The 16,622-nt window shown below is 44.9% G+C and overlaps 1 protein-coding gene and 1 long non-coding RNA gene across 9 annotated transcripts in view; one reads left to right on the top strand and one right to left on the bottom strand.

Annotated features, from left to right (window-relative positions):
* The window catches only part of EPB41 (erythrocyte membrane protein band 4.1), a 172,946-nt gene extending 164,693 nt beyond the window's left edge, over positions 1 to 8,253 (top strand). For all 8 annotated transcript variants that reach the window (XM_030219812.1, XM_030219813.1, XM_030219811.1 and 5 more), the window contains 3 exons: positions 2,071 to 2,151; positions 3,060 to 3,167; positions 7,679 to 8,253. In XM_030219812.1, coding sequence (XP_030075672.1) covers positions 2,071 to 2,151; positions 3,060 to 3,158 — 180 coding nt within the window. In that variant the 3' untranslated portion in view covers positions 3,159 to 3,167; positions 7,679 to 8,253. The remainder of the gene's footprint in view (positions 1 to 2,070; positions 2,152 to 3,059; positions 3,168 to 7,678) is intronic.
* A 96-nt stretch (positions 8,254 to 8,349) lies between these two features.
* On the bottom strand, positions 8,350 to 10,829 carry LOC115480861. The gene is made up of 2 exons (XR_003943870.1): positions 10,736 to 10,829; positions 8,350 to 8,826 (listed from the first exon to the last, which is right to left on the bottom strand). It is a non-coding gene; the product is annotated as an uncharacterized LOC115480861 (long non-coding RNA).
* Positions 10,830 to 16,622: the final 5,793 nt, after the last annotated feature.

Raw genomic sequence — 16,622 nt, 5'->3', positions numbered from 1 at the left:
TATCATATTTATGACTCTGTTGTATCCAAGTATTGTAAAAGTCACAACTCTAAACACAACAACATCCCAGAGCCTTAAAAAAAAAATAGCAACAGCATAGGGTATGTAAATCATGGAATCCTAGTGCAAAATGTGGTCTGCTTAAAAAGGCAAGCTTTTACTTTGTATACATCTGTATACATAGTCTCTGTCCTTCACACCTTCCTGCTTGTCTCCCTGTTTGAGAGCTGTGTTTAATAAAAACTGTACATCTACTCATCTATAATTGCAGATCAACATTGATTTTTTTTTAAATGCTAGTGCTCCAATTCCATACAGCCTATTGTGCAGTTGCTATAAGTTTCGACCTCATAGGTTTGGAAGTAACTTACCTTGAGGATACTGCAGCCCCTCATTTCCCGGAGTGGGGCAAAATACGCTAACGTCTCTCTGCTGCTTTTAGCACAAATTTCATATCCCATCAGCTTCAGGGAGTCCGTCTTCAATGATAATCTGGTGAAGGAGAGCATGGTACCATGCCATCCTGTTTCTTAATTTCTACATGGTATTCCAACCAAGGACCCCCCCCCCCCCCCCCCCCCCCCCAGTGGTGTGCTGGAGCAGGCTCTCACAGGTTCGCAAGAGCCGGTTGTTAAGTTTTTAAGAATTTTGGGAGCCGGTTGTTAAAGTAGGGCCCTCCAAGGCTACTTTAACAACTGGCTCCCAAAATGTGGGCTTGGGCGCTCTGCTGAATTCTCTTTTACTTTGCTGATGGAGATGCTGAGCCCTGCCAGCCAAGTAAATAGACTGCTGCTGCTCCCCGCTCCTTGTTTCCAGCTCTGAGCAGCAGGGATGGGACTTCTCCAGCATGTGTGAGAAGTTTCAGCATGCTGCTCAGAGCAAGAGGTTGGGAGTGGTGGATGTCCAGTTATTGGCTGCCAGCAAAGGTATGCCTAGCGTGCCCGCACGAAGGGAGGGAGGAGAGAGAGGCAAGTGTTGCTCCCCCGGCCACCCCTGGCCCTTCCAACTGCAGAGCTGGCTACGTCCGGAGAAAGAGCCTGTTGTTAAAAATTTACCAGCACACCCCTGCCCCCCCCCCCCCTCACCACCACTGTACAGCCATACCAGAGTGTAAAAGATGGACATGCTGAAGTCCCTCAGAACTGATCTGCATCAACCTTCTATCCTCAGGAACTTGTTCAGTTTGCTTTCGTTAACTTTTGTTCATGGTCTAGTCATTGGCGGAACGATCCATAACTACTGTGAGCAAAGAATACTTTTCTCCGAAGCTGCTGATCTTTCTTCTCTGCAGATGATGGCTCCATAGTTTGTTCATTTCTCCTGGATTAGAAAGACCCACTGCTGTATTTGTACCATGTAACTAAAATCCTCTCTGCTCATTTTTTTTCCATCTTGAACAGTCAGTCAATTCATAGGTCCTCTTGACCCCTTTTCAAATGGACCACCTTGGTACAATTTAGAAGGATGTTATAATTCTTTATAAATAGGGCCCCAGAACTAAATTCAGATATGATCTAATGGAGAGACTAGAAGTGGTAGTCTTACCCCTAACCAAAAACCACGCTTCAGAGAGCTGGGGGGATGTATTTAAAAGTAGATTCACTAATTGTTTCAGTACTGTAATTGATAGGGAAAGGTTGAAATCCAAGAAACTAAAACTGCTTATTGGAACAGGAAGCATGCACCCTTGAAGCACGCTCGGAGGCTGCTAAGAGATCACTATTGGCTTTTGAATTAAATTGCTATCTCTTATTCAGTGATCTCATAACGTATCAGAGATAGAGCCAAGCATGATCAAAAAACGGCAATAAAACATGATAAATACCCATGAGAAAATAACTTTTTAAATGCTGGATTTGCTCTTTTGTTTTTTAAGTCCGTGCCAAAAAGGAGAAAAGCCTTAGTAAATCTCTCTCTCTCTCTCTCTCTCTCATATATATCTATATATAATTAAAAATAAAATAGATGAATATTTGTTTATAGGCAAACAAAAAGCTTAGCAAATCAGGTCCTTAATAACAAAGCACCATTTTGCTAAAGCTTATACGAGCTTTGTGTTTTTCGTTGCAGACTGTGAAAGGTGGTATTTCAGAAACACGGATTGAAAAAAGAATAGTTATCAGTGGAGATTCTGACCTTGACCACGATCAGGCAAGAGAGGGTTTGGAGGGCTTTTGTAATTTTATTGGGTTTTTGTTTTTGTTTTGCCTGGATTTCATTTAGGAGTTAATCACTGTACAGTTTCCTCTTTTCTTTTACATGTGTGTTTATATGATGTTATAAATGAGAATGTGTTTGTAGTTATATTTCTTACCGAGTTCACCAAAAGATTAACGATATGGATAAGACGAGACAGGCCTGGTTTTACCCCAGTGCATATAGGGAGACGTAGTCCTGCTTGCTTTAAGGAATTTAAAACAATAGTTCCCTGCAGTCACTGGGGTAGAATAAGGATTTACTCAGCTTGTTCTGCTGCAGGTGAAGCTTATATGGTCATCCTACCTAGGAGGCTTAGTCTCTTGCAGTATTGGTAACTAGAAAATCAAAATAGTCGTCACTGCGATGCTCCTTTAGTAACAAAACCATTTTTTAGCATATGAAGAGGATAGACCAAGTAATTTGTAAAATACTGCTGTAAAGTTAGCCTTCTGTACTGAAAGTAAATAAATCAAAGTGCATTCTGCAGCAGTAAAGTGTTATAATAAACTGTAGTAAGGTTTTTGGGAGCATGGGAAACCAGCTAACCATCCACCAGCTACAAAACAAAATTGGAATCCAAATGGTTTGGGAAGTAGGTCTGGGAATGATATAGTCCCCAGCAAGACATAACCAGAATGTACTTGTAAATTCTGAGCAGAATCTAATCTTCAATAAACATGCAGAGCATTCCTGTGGAGTGAGTTATGCAGAAATACACTGCTTTTGTGGGGAAAAAATTATATATATTATATAAACAACTTTGGGGGGGGGGGGATGAAAGACGGCAAGTACCATGGTAACTCAACTTAGAACCATTTTTCCCCTTGTGTGCTGGTTCTCAGTTGTTGATTTTGTCTCAGGTTCTAGTCCAGGCAATTAAAGAAGCAAAGGAGCAGCATCCAGACATGTCGGTAACGAAGGTGGTGGTGCACCAGGAGACAGAGATTGCTGAAGAGTAGCATTGCGAGGTAATCGAGTGGCATTCTTGTTCCGAGCCAAGTACCGAGCTTTTCCCCTTGTGTATCAACTCCAAGGCTTCAGTTGAAGCAATGGTTAGCTTTGATAGTAAGATCAGCACTAGGTTACAAGTTTTTTTTCAACTCCGGTATATTAACACGATACCTACAGGCAAGCCAGCACTACCTAGAACTGTTTTACAAAATGTGCTTACCAAGAGGTAAGGATCTGCCTTACCTGCTCAGTTTGGTCCCAGGTGCGGTCGCACAGGGCCTCGCGCTCCTAGGGGCCCCGCCTCGGAACACCTCCCTGCTCCGTACCTTAATGTGCATCCACAGTTCAGTAGAGACCATCAGGGAGCGGCAGCGATTTTCATATCCTGTCATCTGCCGAGTCCGGAGCCTCCTCGCTGCTGCATCCCCCCCCCCCTTTTGATGTCACTTCCTGCTTCCGCAAGGGCAGGATGCAGCAGCGAGGAGGCTCCGGACTCGGCAGATGACAGGATATGAAAATTGCTGCCTCTGTTTGACACTCTTTCCTGAAACGTGGTGGATACATATCAAGGTACGGGGTGAGGTGAGGTTCCGAGAGCTCTAAACCTCCTTTTAAACTGATAAATTATGGCTTATGGTGGTAGGTGCAGGGGGGGTGGGCACAGGCAGTGGGACCCACTGAACTGGTCTGTACAGGGCCCCGCAATTGCTAAGACCAGCCCTATTTGGTCCCATTGCTGAGGCACTAGTAACACCTGTTTGGGACACTAGTCCGCTGGTTGTTCAGCTTCACAATAAAAGCTGTTTTGAAAGTTCTTTTGAGTATTTTACAGATCTTTTTGCATAGCAAGGGTTCCAATATATGTCAGTCCTGAAACATTGCGGTCTTTTGTCTGAGCAGCAACAAAGCTGCTGTTCCATTAATTGGTTGATAGATCAGACTTGGACGGTTTCTTTTCTGATCTGAGAGATGTTCTGCCCCTTGAGCTAGTGTCAAGTTGATATTTAACCCCCTTCTGTGTAACCATACTGTTGCTTGGGCACAGTATCTTGTGCAGGACATCAGAGGAAACTGGCTGTAAGCATAACGTTAACCTCAACTGTGTGCATGGGAGCCGACTCTGTGGGTGCTTGAGCACCCCCAATATTGGAAAAATTCCTTGTATGTGTCCAGGGAGGGATTATTTCCATTGGGCTTAGCACCCCCAATAATTTTGAAAAGTTGGCTCCTATGACTGTGTGTCCAGCTGCCAGTGCAGAGATTTGAGACCAAAATGAGTTGCCTTCACCCAACTCTATTCCACCTAGCAAATGTTCAGTAGAGTAAGTGTCAAGATTACAAAAGCCTCATTGCAGTAGTATTGGAACAACTGGACTACATTAAGCTAATGTCCAAGCTTACAGCATTGAATAAAGGGCGTTTAGCTCAACATGAGAAAATATGGGACCTTTATGATACTTGGTCTACATCATCTGTGAACTTATAAAACCATACGAACTGTTTAGGGGTGGGGGTAGGTGGGGAAGCTTTAATAGCAGACACTGGTCCTTTCTAACCATATGTATTACCTATATAACTAGCCTACCATGTGTTGGAATTGTGATCTTATCCTGGTTGTACAAGGTTATGGAAAATGCATAAATAAAAAGTAAAAAAAAAAAGATTACAAAACCTCGTTGTGCTCTTATAAGAGAGAAAACAAACACGGACCTTCATGGGTCCATGTTTCCAAAAAAGTATCATTAAAAGAAAGGTTCATTGATAGGAAAAGTTAATGAAATTTTGTAGACTTTGACAGTAGCTTGCCATGATTGCCCCCAGTGAAAAGAGCAGTTTTTCTTGACCTAAATTGTTAAAAGGACAATGAATCGGGGTAGCCAGGGCTCAAACTCCCACCAGTGGTGGTTGTAATCTTGGCGAAGTCACTTTTAACCCTGTATTGTCTCAGGTACAAACAGACTGTGAGCTCTCCAGCAACAGAGAAATATCTACTGTACCTAAATATAACTCATCTTGAACTGCTGAGAAATGCATGAGCTAAATCCAAAATTCCTTTACCCTTTGAAGAAAGACATCCTCCCTGCTACATAGCTGTAAAAAAAAAAAAGTTAGAGTAGAATTGACCTGCATGCTAGTCCTTGTCCTTTTGCCTGTTTGGTGAAAGTAAGTCTTATAGTTAAAAGTAGGAACCAACCAGTCCAAAACCGTGACTGGTTCTCTAATGCAGCGTTTCCGAACCCTCTCCTGGCGACACACCTAGGCAGGCAGGTTTTCAGGATTACTATATGCATGAGAATTTGCCTCCAGTGGGCTGCAAGTATATCGCGGGGGCGTAGCCAGACACCCAATTTTGGGTGGGCCTGGGCCCAACATGAGTGGGCAGAAGAACTCTGCCCTGTCCCACAAGTGATTTGGTCTCTCAAACATCCTCCCTCCCCCACATACCTTAAGTAGCAGATTTTCACCGGCAGCAACTAATACACACTGCTCATGTTGGCCCCACAGCCTTCTCTCTGATGCAACTTCCTGTTTCCGCATAGGCGGGAATACGTCAGAGGGAAGGCTGTGGGGACGGTGCAAACAGTATGTATCAGTCGCTGCAGGTGAAGATCTGCTATTTACAAGGTATACAGGAGGGATAATTGTTGAGAGTTTTTGGCTGGTGGGGCTTGGGGATCCCTGCCAGCCACATCGTACTGTAGGTGTGTTGCTACTGGGTGGGCCTGAGCCTACCCGGGCCCACCCTTGGCTATAGGTAGATTTCTTTGTGCATATATTTCTTGCTGTGATCCCGAAATCCTGACTGATTAAGCATGTCTCAGAGAGAGAGAGTTGAGAAGCAATGGTTTAAGCTACTTGGGGGGGTGGGGGGAGCAGTGGAGAGAGTACATGGATGAGTAGCACTACTGTTCCTGCTGCTGGACAGACTTTAGTTTTGTAACGAGTATCTCACATACTGGATGATTGTTGTCCTTGAAAGATGAAAGACCAAAGACCTGACACTGCTGCTTTTGAGATGGTGGGGGGGGGGTCACCAAAATGGCACTAACTGATGAAGATTGAATAACATTGCTCTTAAAGCATAAACGTTTTTTCTTAGAAAGCAAATTAGTTTTCAACGTGGCCTGTAGAAAAATGTTGCTCACTTTCCAGCCAGTCCCGTACTATCTTCCCACATATCTGCCCCTTTTATTTCTTCTTAACCCCATGTCCCTTCTTCCAGTATCCTTTTACCCCATCTCTTTAAGGCACTTTTGGACCAGAAACAGCATCACATAATCATATACATAGTAACATAGTAGATGACGGCAGAAAAAGACCTGCACGGTCCATCCAGTCTGCCCAAGAAGATAAATTCATATGTGCTACTTTTTTTTATTTGTACTTTCCTCTTCAGTGTACAGACCGTATAAGTCTGGCCAGCCCTATCCCCGTCTCCCAACCACCAGCTCTGGCACAGACCGTATAAGTCTGCCCAGCACTAGTCCCGCCTCCCAACCACCAGCCCCAGCACAGACCGTATATGTCTGCCCACACTAGCCCCGCCTCCCAACCACCAGCTCTGCCACCCAATCTAAGCTAAGCTCCTGAGGATCCCTTTATGTTTATCCCACGCATGTTTGAATTCCGTTACCGTTTTCATCTCCACCACCTCCCGCGGGAGGGCATTCCAAGCATCCACCACCCTCTCCGTGAAAAAATACTTCCTGACATTCTTCTTGAGTCTGCCCCCCTTCAATCTCATTTGATGCCCTCTCGTTCTACCGCCTTCCCATCTCCGGAAAAGGTTCGTTTGCTCCTGGTCCCTATAGCTTCTTCCCCTCCCCCACCCCAAGGTATTCAGTCTTTAGTTAACCTTGAAGCTTGTGGTGTGGCTTTATATAGTCATTTGACTTCAGATCACAAATAAGATTTCAGAATAGCCAAGCTTACTCAACCTTCCTAGTTTAAAATTCCTATTACAATGTTTTGGGATGCATTAAGCCAGAAGCCCATTTTTGGGAGCTCCCAAAGGCAGACTGAGGGGCCCCGGTATTCTCTCTCCACACTGCTTCCACAATGATCTATTACCTTTGCTGGTGGGGATGCCAAGCCCTCCCCCACCAGCCAAAGACATCTACTGCACAAATTCCGGCTGTGCTAACGAGCGGCACTTAATTCAGCAGGTGCGCTTGGCTGTCCTGCGCATGCTCAGACCGCACTGAGCATGGGCGGAGAGCCTACAGCAAGAGCGGCCAAAGCACGCCTGCTGAATTAAGTGCTGCTCGTTTCAGCATAGCCGGGACTCGTGCAGGAGACGTCTTCGGCTGATGAGGTTTGGCATCCTTGCCAGCCATGAAAACGGGGGGGGGGACCCCGTGGTTATGCTGCTGCATTAGCCAGCTTCCCCTATTCAGAAGGCTGTTTACAAGTTTTAAGATTAAAGTGAACTACTCAGAACTTGCATGTGATGGAATATAGAGTAGGTTTGTCAATCTTGCCTAACCCATTTGTAGTTAGTAACTCAATTTATTTTGTTCTGTTCTAGGAACTTTTTTTTTTTTCCTATTAAAAGAAAACCACCAGCAAACGAAAGGGATCTTTGGAATACAAAATGTTGACTACAAGGATCTTCTGTAAAAACAAAATTTTCCATTTATTTTTAAGAGTTATGTTTTGAAGCATTAAATTGTCCCTCACATACGTTGGACTATTTTAAATATCAATGTGGGATTTTTTTTTGTTTTGTTTTTTTTAGATGCATAATGCCATACAGTACTTTGTTTGTTTTTTTGTTACTTACTCATGACCACAACCTGGGGCTAATATTTGGCTTCATACGAGGAGATCTCAGGTTGCTTTCTGAGTGTAGCTTTTAAGATCCCTTTTTTGTGTATTAGATACAAAAGTGGGTCTTTTTTACTAGCTCGGCATTAATCAATTCAGAAAATCTTCGCTAAAGTAAAGCGCTTGAAGGAAAAGGACATCATTAAAAACCAGCTGTTTTTTTATTGCCCTTATTCTTTGCTGATGACAGATTAGGTCAGTGCCTGGAAAATGTTTCACCAAAAAAGTGGAATATACAGAAAAGGTTGCCCTGGGCTTGGAGGCCTCAAAAAAAAATCAAAAAAAAAAACCAACAACAGAGAAAGAAGTCAACCGAGTTCCTAGCAATCATGCACGTTGCATTTTTTTTCCTTTTTCTTTTTTTTTGAGGGGGGGCACCTTTATAAGTTACCTTTTTTTATACTGCCAAATTTGTAAACATTTTGTAGAGGAACTGTGACACTGCTCCAATTTCCTCCATTCGCCAACATTTCAACAAAGGACAGCAGGCAGCATTCATGACTGACAATAAGTATATCAACACAGCTTTGAAAGATGCTATAACCGTTCCATTTCCCTTTTTGTAACTTTATTCTCCTCTACCATTTTCCAAATCACATTGTCGTTCTTCACAGGCCACTGTAAAGAGAACCTGCACAGGCTGTGCAACGTAACAGACAGTACCTTCATGCTTCCTCTATTTTAATATCCTGTGCAGTCTCCGAAATGCAGCCTCGTCTTAAAGTATCATGTATCTTGGTGTTGAACTGGGTGAGCGTATCTTAATGTTGTTAATTATGTTTTTTTTGACATATAGAGGATCTTTCCAGTAGATATCATGCTGAAACGTCATACCTCTATTATAAAGACCTTAAGCTGGACAGGTTCCCTCCCCCCCCCCCCCCAAAGTAATCAAAAGGATCCCAAACAGCAGATCCATTCATTATTCTTACAGCAATAACTGATCTGGGAGCCTTTCCTAAAGACTTCATCATGGTATATAAAAAATAAAACCAGCTATTAGTACTGGCAAGTGGTGATTGTGGACTGGACTCAATTCTACTTGTCCATGGGAAAACCAATTCTACTGCTTAATTATATGGTGAATGAAAAGAAAGCATGTTGAATACACTGGGTCCCGCCTTCCTCTGATGTAACTTCCTTTTTCCGTGAGGGCGGGACACAGGGAAGGCCTGCCCGAGGCGATCTACTGCTTTCACACAGAAGGTGCTGCGCTGCAGATTTCGAGATTTTTTTTTTTTTTTTAATGTAGGGGACCGGGTGGCAGACAGAATGGAGCTGAGGATTAGGCAGGTGGAGACTGGGAACTGCAGCGCCGGCGGCCTGGGAGCAGGAGAGGGCGGGAGACCCCGGCGCCAGGCCCTCCTTGGAGTGCCGGCCCCGGGGAATTTTGCCTCCCCTGTCTCCCCCCCCCCCCCCCTCTCGGCGGCCCTGTATTGACCCAACTATATTACGTGTATTCTGTTATCTATTAGTTAGTTCACAATTCAGATTAACACAGTTCTAAGCTCCTGTCTTTTTAAATTTCCCATTGGCTTCTGAAAAGTAATCAATCAGCTGCTGCATGCTAATACGCATAACACCTTCAAAATAAAAGGTCTTCCCTTTGCGAAATCCATGTTGGCTCAGTTCCATTACAACACGTCCATCCATATGGCAGTACTTTTATGCTTCAGAATAGGTTCTATGCCTGTAACTTAATCTGGGAATCTGCAGCCCAGGAGCTTATCTCTATATATAAAAGGCACCACCAACGTTCTAAATGAAGCCTCCAGCCGGAAGTGTGAAGGGGGAGAGATATCCGGTTTCCCCATGAGTGTCTGCCCCGCTCTCGCTCTCTAACACAAACCGTGAAGGAAACCAGCAAAGCGCGAAATCAAATCGCTCTCTCTGTAACAATGAAGGACTCAGAGGGGGGAGGGGAGAGAGGGCAGGGACACACACACTCCCACATGCACACAGAAGAAAACCTTGCTAGCCCCCGTTTCATTTGCATCAGAAACGGGGCTTTTTTTTACTAGTACATCATAGATGGCGGCAGATAAAGACCTGTATGGTCCATCCAGTCTGTCCAACAAGATAAAACTCATTAAGTATGAAGTGATACTACTTGATCTCGATTTGTCCTTGCCGTTTTCAGGCCACAGACGATAGAAGTCTGCCCGGCCCTGGCCTTGTTCTCCAGCTACTGAAGCTGAATGCGGCTAGCCATGATTGGGGCACAGACCGTTGAAGTCTGCCCAGCACCGGCATTGCTTTCCATCAAGTCATGGCCAAGCTTGTTTGGTTCCATGTCTCCTATACAGCAGTGTTTCCTCAGTCCGGTCCTGGAGTGCCCCCTTGCCAGTCAGGTTTTCAGGATGTCCACAATGAATATGCATGAAAGGTTTGCATATAAATGGAGGCAGTGTATACAAATCAAGTTCCATGCACATCTAATTTACTTTCCACTGAGGTCAGACTAACCTGCCTGTAGTTCTCGGTTTTCTCCTTCCAATTTTATGGAGAGGAACCACATCTACCTATTTCTTGACTTATGCCAACTCCTAAGGTCAGGTGTTGAAGGAGTAGAGGAGTGGCCTAGTGGTTAGGGTGGTGGACTTTGGTCCTGAGGAACCGAGTTTGATTCCCACTTCAGGCACAGGCAGCTCCTTGTGACTCTGGGCAAGTCACTTAACCCTCCATTGCCCCATGTAAGCCGCATTGAGCCTGCCATGAGTGGGAAAGCGCAGGGTACAAATATCTCTATTATAAAGACCTTAAGCTGGACAGGTTCCCCCCCCCCCCCCCCCCCCCAAAGTAATCAAAAGGATCCCAAACAGCAGATCCATTCATTATTCTTACAGCAATAACTGATCCAATAGCTATTCCACTAGCAACATTCCATGTAGAAGGCTGTGCAGGCTTCTGTTTCTGTGCACGTACGTGCAGGACGTCAGACTCACAGAAGCCTGCGCGACCACATTGGATCTGCAAGGGCCGACTTCTACATGGAATGTTGGAATAGCAACATTCCATGTAGAATCTCAAATAGTAGCAACAGTGGAGGAGTGGCCTAGTGGTTAGGGTGGTGGACTTTGGGCCTGAGGAACTGAGTTTGATTCCCACTTCAGGCACAGGCAGCTCCTTGTGACTCTGGGCAAGTCACTTAACCCTCCATTGGCCCATGTAAGCCGCATTGAGCCTGCCATGAGTGGGAAAGCGCGGGGTACAAATGTAACAAAAATAAATCTTTAAAGTTACTAATGTGACTGATTCTGCAACGATCAGCGTCTGCAAAACGTATATAGAAAAACTAACACAAATGAGCCTTTTTATCCATGTGATCATATCCTATTAGTTTTGGGCTCCTGCCAGAAGCAGTAGTACTTAAAAAAAAAAAAAAAAAAAAAAAAAAGCCCCTGTCAAGTCCTACGATTGAACCCGTGTGCTTTAATCTACAGTGAAGAACAGTTTTCAAGAATCAAGTTCTCCTGTCCTTTCTCTTGTCATCCGCACAGCATTCATTTGGTTTGCGTTTCATAGAGCACCCCTTCATTTTGGGGGTTAAGTTTTGCACATTCCATGACCGCAGTGAACCGCACTTCTAAACCATGGGCTGTGGTTTATGATCTTACTCTCTCAACCTTTACTGCCCACATGCACCATAACACTTACTATATACCAAAGACAGCTTCCTTCTGAGCATTCATAAGATGCAACATGTATAGGCAACCTCTTAAAGGTATGCATGAAAATTCCTTTTCAGCAAGCTTGTGGCTCCCAGTAAAGTCCAAAAATACGTCCCCTCTCTCTTCTACATTTCTTGGTACTCGAAGATCTTCCTCTCCCCCCTCCTATAAGCACTTGGCTGTCACACCAGTGGTGTTCCTTGGTCAACTACCACCCGGGGCGTATCCCCCCCCCCCCCCCCCCGGTGCAGTATCAGCATCATCCGTCCCCCCCCCCTCCCCCCAGGGCATCACCTCCAAGCCCCCATTCCCCAGGTGCATTCTTGGGTGCTGGGAGCAGCCGTCAGCTCTGCTGGTTCCCTACTCCCTCTGCCCCGGAACAGGAAGTAACTGCAGAGAGAGCAGGAAACCAGCGGAGTAGGCAGCTGCTCCCTGCGCCCCACACCAGGGGCAGACCGCCCCCACCTTGGTACGCCACCGTCTCACACTTTTATTAGTGCAATTCTTGTGTTTTTGCTTTGCTACTCTAGTTTGAACTGGGTTGGCTACTTGGAGGCATATTTTCAAAGCACTTTGGGAGGCTAAGTTCCATAGGTTTCTATGGAACTTTGGGAGGCTAAGTGCTTTGAAAATGAGCCTCTTGGTGTCCTAGTTCTCAGTTGGAATACAGTTTGTCCTTTGAAACAATGCTATTTCAATATCTATATTCCATAAGAAGTGCCATATTGGGTCTTACCAAAGGTCCATCAATCCCAGCATCCTGTCTCCAACAGTGACCAGACCAAGTCACAGGTGCTTAAGGAGTAGATGTACTTTATCAATCATACCTAGAAGTTAGCAGTGTCTTTCCTAAGACTACATGGCTCATGGATTATGGACTTTTTCTCCAGGAACTTGTTCAAACCTGTGTTAAAACAACCTCTAGCAACAAATGCAGGTGTAATTGTATGTTGAATGAAAAAAAAGTGTGTTTTTAAAACATGCTATTGATGTGTTCCATAGTAATGTCCCTTCCTCTTAGTACGATTTGAAAAGGTAAAACCACTGTGCTCTATTTACCCATTCCACACCATCTATTTAAAATACTTGAATAAATTTGTTTTTTGTTTTTCTTTGTGCCATGTTAATGCAGTGTACAAGTGTTGCTTAAGTTAAATAGCTCTGGATGCATTTCCTACTCAATTAAGCTCCTGAAAACACCAGATTACTCTCAGGGGCTGATTGAACATTGCATGCGGTGTATGTAATTTTAGTTTAAAGTTATGTTCTTAGAAGGTAGCGGGGGGGGGGGGGGTGCTGTTTTTTGTTTAAGGAAGTGACACCACTATAATCCCATCAAGAAATGTGTTTACTAAATTTAATGTTATGTCATGTTTAATGCTGTCTGACACTTATATATACATATGTATACACAAACATGCGACACCGCTTCGTTTTCTGTGCGGTCTGACCAGATGCGATTCTTCTGAGAGCAGTTCTGTCAGAACTTTTTTTTTTTTTTTAAATCCCCATTTTCTAATACTTTGGGGGTATTCCACCAAGCCCTATTTTTTCCCTAAAGAGTCCCTCCACTCTCTATTTCAGTTGACAACACCCTCATCCTCCCCGTCTCATCAGCCCACAACCTCGGAGTCATCTTCAACTCCTCCCTCTCCTTCACTGCGCATATCCAGCAGACAGCTAAGACCTGTCGCTTCTTTCTCTATAACATCAACAAAATTCGCTCCTTCCTCTGAGCACACCACCCGTACTCTCATCACCTCTCGCCTTGACTACTGCAACCTACTCCTCACTGGCCTCCCACTTAGCCATCTATCCCCCCCCCCCCCCCCCCCCCCCCCCCCTTCAATCCGTTCAGAACTCTGCTGCACGTCTGATATTCCACCTGAACCGATATACTCATATCACCCCTCTCCTCAGGTAACTTCACTGGCTTCCGATCAGATACCACATACAGTTCAAGCTTCTCTTACTAACCTACAAATGCACTCGATCTGCAGTCCCTCAATACCTCTCTACCCTCATCTCCCCTTACGCTCCTACCCGTAACCTCCGCTCACAGGACAAATCCCTCCTCTCAGTACCCTTCTCTACCACTGCCAACTCCAGGCTCTGCCCTTTCTGCCTCGCCTCACCCTATGCTTGGAATAAACTCCCTGAGCCCATAAGGCCAAGCCCCCTCCCTGCCCATCTTCAAATCTTTGCTCAAAGCACATCTTCAATGTCGCCTTCGGCACCTAACCATTATACCTGTATTCAGGAAATCTAGACTGCCCCAATTTGATTGTCTGCACTTTTTGTCCTTTAGATTGTAAGCTCTTTGAGCAGGGACTGTCCTTCTTTGTTAAATTGTACAGCGCTGCGTAACCCTAGTAGCGCTTTAGAAATGTTAAGTAGTAGTAGTAGTATTACATATAGCAGTGATTTAACCAGAGCTGAGATTGTGATGTCATAATGCCTCATTCCACCAATGCCTAAGAGCCAACCTCATCAGTGACGTCACAATGGCTTGATTGTCCTATATTTGTCTCACTCTTATCTATTAGATTGTAAGCTCTTTGAGCAGGGACTGTCTCTCTTTGTTAAATTGTACAGCGCTGCGTAACCCTAGTAGCGCTTTAGAAATGTTAAGTAGTAGTAAAGAGCCAGTGGAGCCCCTACCCCACACTTTTCAAATAAACATCCTCCAGCAGTCTGAAAGCTGCCACACACTGCATGCAGTGGTTTAGCCCCAGGATTGTCCTTAAATAAGGCTATATTTAAATTAAGAAAGTGGGTGGAGAATCTGAGCCGTAACTTATTTTCTACATACAAAAATTTCAAATTTTAGTTTTTAAAATATGAAGGAGCATTGTAATTTTTAAAAAATAAAGTTGTGAATTGTATAGAATAGATGTTTACATTTTTTTTTTCTTTACAAAAATGATATAATAAAACAAAAAAAATTTAAGAATGCAAAACATTTTTAGGGGATCAAGGTACAGCTAAGACCTGGATCCATTTTGGACTTTTTGTAGTTAAATCAAGAAGGCATTAGATAGATTTTAGTAGAAATGTATGTATTGAAGTATCTAATTTCTTGTATTGCATTTTTTCAATAAATTCTCAAATTAAAAACTTAAGCTTTTGCTCTTTTTTTTGTGACATTCTTCATAGGGGTGTTTTGTTTTTTATATCCACATCTTGTTCTTTCAGATGTTATAAAAATGGATAACGTGAGCATTTAAAGTATGTGCATGGAAGAGGAGTAGCCTAGTGGTTAGAACAGTGGCCTGAGAACTAGGGAAACCAGGTTCAACCCACACTGATGTTCTTTGTGACCTTGGCCCAGGTCATTTAGGGACCCTTTTACAAAAGCTTGGTGCCGCACTAAATGTTGTACATTGTATTTCATTCCTGTTGCCATTTGGCACTTAAAAGCACGTTAATACATCCCCTTCAAACATGATCTGGCTGAAATCACCAACGAAATCAAGCTAAGCTTAAACATCATAGCAGGGCTGCCAGGCCCGGGACAAGGCCGCCCCCGGCCACACCCCCCCCCCCCCAGCTGAGGTCGCGCCCCCTCCACCCGCTGAGGTCACGTCGTGCCCCCCCCACCCAAGGTCGCCGGGCCCCCCCTCCACCCGCTGCCAGTGCCGGGCCCCCTGATCTAACCTGAAGCGCCTTCTCTTCGAAGCAAGCAGCAGGGCAGACCTCTCCTTCCTTCCCTGCCCCGCCCTCACGGACATTACGTCAGGCGAGGACGGCACATGGAAGGAAGGAGTGGCCTGTCCTGCTGCTTGCTGCGAAGATGAAGGCGCTTCAGGTTAGTTCTGGCTGTAGCGACGGCGGGCGGGCCGGACTGCGGCGGCGGCGGGCCCCCCCCCCCCCCCCCCCCCGGAGGCCCGGGCCCGGAGACTTTTGTCCCCCGTCCCCCCCCCCCTCTCGGCGGCCCTGCATCATAGTAACATAGTAGTTGATGGCAGAAAAAGACCTGCATGGTCCATCCAGTCTGCCCAAGAAATGCGCCACTTTTTTGCGTATACCTTACCTTGATTTGTACCTGTCTTTTTCAGGGCACAGACCGTACAAGTCTGCCTAGCACTATCCCCGCCTCCCACCATCGGCTCTGGCACAGACAGTATAAGTCTGCCCAGCACTATCCCCGTCTCCCAACCACCAGCCCCGCCTCCCACTGTGCCACTTTTTTGTGTATACCTTACCTTGATTTGTACCTGTCTTTTTCAGGGCACAGACAGTACAAGTCTGCCCAGCACTATCCCCGCCTCCCACCATCGGCTCTGGCACAGCAGCCAGGCCTGTATTTGGAAAAAAACACCTTTTGACAGCGCCAAACCACTCTGAGAAAAACTTCATTGGCTACCAATCAAAGAACATATCACTTTCAAAATCTGCGCAACTGTCCATAAAATTATCTACGGCGAGGCACCGGGATACATGACGGACCTTAAATCGCCCTGCCAACCAGAAACACCACAAAATCTGCACGGTCATACCTAAATCTCCACTACCCAAGCAGCAAAGGACTCAAAATACAAATCCACCTATGCATCCAGCTTTCCCTACCTAAGCCGCACAACTATGGAACACATTACCAAAAGCAGTAAAAACCACGATCGACCACCTACATTTTCAGAAACCACTAAAGACAGGTCTATGCAGAAGAGCATACCCCACCGACCCAACATAAAAATACCTGGACACTTGAGACACAATGTAACCAAAGACTGTAACGCATATTACCTGACTCTTCTTCCCCCGTTTCCCCCAATTGTACCTACCATACAAGTACCTCATTCTACCACAATATCACTTTGTATTCATTCATACTATGTATTTGTTCAGAGTGGAATCGGCTAACGCCGTTACCGGTTATATGTAAGCCACGTTGAGCCTGCAAAAAAGTGGGAAAATGTAAAAAAAAAAATAATAATAATCATTAGCTTGCACTGAAAGGGCCCCTTAACCTTC

The sequence above is a fragment of the Microcaecilia unicolor genome, chromosome 11 (genome assembly GCF_901765095.1).
Source record: "Microcaecilia unicolor chromosome 11, aMicUni1.1, whole genome shotgun sequence".
NCBI classification, from domain to species: Eukaryota; Metazoa; Chordata; class Amphibia; order Gymnophiona; family Siphonopidae; genus Microcaecilia; species Microcaecilia unicolor.
The sequence above is the reverse complement of the archived record's forward strand: the minus strand, read 5'-3'. Positions and strand labels throughout refer to the sequence as shown.